A 2522-nucleotide genomic window follows, 5' to 3' on the forward strand; every position below is an offset into this window, starting at 1 on the left:
TTTGATTTGAATAGATTTTTTTATTTTTCTAGATTTTTTTATTTTTGATCTGTCAGCTTTTTTATTTTTAATTAATTATATTTATTTAATTAATTGATTAATTTAATTTAATTAAATTTTTCTAATGACAATTGAATGTAATTTTTTTACACATTTTAAGGTTAGTTTCATATTTGTACTTCTCAATTAATATAGTAGGATTATAACAAAAAGAAATAGATCAACTACTTTTAATCTTTATGTTTGCATTCTACTGATAAATCAAATTACTAATTAGAAAAACAGGGACGATATATTATTATTGTATGAAGAATATATATTTTCAGTTTTTGCATAACAGAACAATTATAAATATAAAACATCGTCAAACTTTTGATATTTGTATCTAGAATAGCTAGATATAATTTGATCAAATCAATCAGAGAAACATTCTTAAGTAATCAAACATGCGTTTGTACTTCACGTCCGGATAAAGACAAGAAGCTTCTTCGTCTTCTCCGACTTCGTGATCAGTTAGACATCCTTCGTAGAAGATGTGATAGAAATGTCCTATCCCCGCTTGGTGTGGAATCTCCATTTCTACATTATGTTACAAGGAAACAATTTTGTTTTTTATATATAGGCTTTATTTTCCAAATGGACCTTAAGCTGCCCATTAAGTTATATATATATATATATATATATATATATATATATATATATATATATATGTTGCATTATGATTAGACTTACGTTCAATGTTGGCAAGGAAGTCTTCTGCAGAAATATTGGTTTTCTCCAATTCATTTCCTGTTAGCTTTTCCCATATCTGAACTAATTCGAGCTGCGTGAGAACGTTGTCGGGAGGTCTGATGTTCACGGTTTTGTTTAATGCCCGCGGATCATTTAGCGTCTTTGCAGTATATTTTGCGATATCATCCTCATCCGCAAACACCACTATGCAATAAAACGGTTAAAAATTGAATGGTATAAAATTTAATATTGAAAGAGTGATCGAAGAACTTTCTTATTTACCTTTAACATTTCCATCACCGTAGATATTAACTTTTTCCTTTGGAGGAAGTAAAGTTACCATCTGAGATAAGTTCCCGGCAAAATAAGCGGCAAAGCAAGCACCCACAACGTAAGTGTATGGGATTCTGGCAGCCTCTATGGCCTGACGCACTTCCATTTTTTGGTCGAAGGTTTCTCTTCCGGGAGGTAGTGCGTGTCCCATACGCGGTGGATCCATACCAAACTCAGATGGTAAAAACCGCTGAAAATATTGATTTTTACATATAAAGTTAAGAAATAAATAATCTTCGATTTGTTTCAGTCTTAGATTAAAACCAATAGATCTTAACCTTTACGTTTAATCATTTATACCTTAACGTTACCAGCCTCTTTGATGGCTTCGACGAGCTTGAGTTGGACAAGGATGTTGTGGCTACGGAAGTGAACGCCGGACATGGCGGAGACAACGACGTCAACAAGTTTCACGGCGGAGACGAGGCTCTGGTGGTCTGAGAAAGAAGCTTCAACGATACGTGCGCCGAGTTTCTTGAAAGAGAGAATGAGTTGGACTTTCTCGACGTCAAGACCAATCTCCGGCCGCTGCAAAACGTAAGTCTCGTGACCTTCAGCCAAACACGCCCTTACTATCCTCTTCCCTATGTACCCAGTCGCTCCCACCACCAAGACACGCGTTTTCTCGTCGTATTTGCTTTCTGATCCCATTTTGTTAATTTGTCTTTCGATCTATATGTTTTTGTAGATCGAGTCTCGCTTGGTTGTGTATTTATATAGGCAGGAAGTCTATATACATATGTATATGTGCGTCTGTACACCTAATGGATTGTGGTATGCATTATAAGTAAAGATATCAACAATTGATATAATGCCTATAAAAAAAAGATGTATTTTTTTATTAATACTTTTCTCACCTGGATTTTTCAAAAGAATAATTAGGTGAACAAAATATACCCTTTGCTTATTTTTTAATGACTTAGGGGGTGTATTGAACTTAACATTTTAGAATATTTTGGGGTATTTTTAATCTACTGTTATTTAATTGGTGATTTTAAATTTTTTTTTGAAATCCTGTGTTATTGAATTTGGAATTTATAGAAATCATCTAAAATCATTCATAATCTCTTGTTATTAAATCAATAATTTATAAATCTCATTACAAATACACTGTTATTCAAAATATCACAATTTCTTAAAAAATGATATTGTAAGTGATTCTGGAAGACTTTTAAAAAGATTTTGAGTTGAAATACATGAGTAACAAAATCACACCTTAAAGGTGAAACTTTGAGGGATTTCAAAACCCAAAAAAAAAAAAAAAAACTTAAACCAATCGCAGAAATTTCCTCCATCTCTGCAACTTACTCCTATACTCTCTCTTTCTCTCACTCTCCCTCTCTCTCTCCCGAATATTCAAGTTTCTAAGGTCACACCTTGTACTCTTTTCAAAAATTTAATTTTGAGTTACTTCAATGAGAACTGGTGTCATAGTACTAGAGAAGCTCCGTTGAAAT

At 32.8% G+C, this 2522-nt stretch overlaps 1 protein-coding gene across 1 annotated transcript; it reads right to left on the reverse strand.

The window, feature by feature from the left end:
• Positions 1 to 273: 273 nt before the first annotated feature.
• Positions 274 to 1971, reverse strand: LOC104757582 (pinoresinol reductase 1-like). Its single transcript, XM_010480328.3, has 4 exons — positions 1366 to 1971; positions 1015 to 1255; positions 733 to 936; positions 274 to 579 (listed from the first exon to the last, which is right to left on the reverse strand). Exons 1-4 carry the CDS (start codon positions 1714 to 1716, stop codon positions 419 to 421), a joined length of 957 nt encoding a protein of 318 aa, XP_010478630.1. The 5' UTR covers positions 1717 to 1971; the 3' UTR covers positions 274 to 418.
• Between the last annotated feature and the right edge of the window lie 551 nt (positions 1972 to 2522).

Source organism: Camelina sativa, chromosome 17 (genome assembly GCF_030686135.1).
Source record: "Camelina sativa cultivar CO46 ecotype springtype chromosome 17, ASM3068613v1".
NCBI classification, from domain to species: domain Eukaryota; kingdom Viridiplantae; phylum Streptophyta; class Magnoliopsida; order Brassicales; family Brassicaceae; genus Camelina; species Camelina sativa.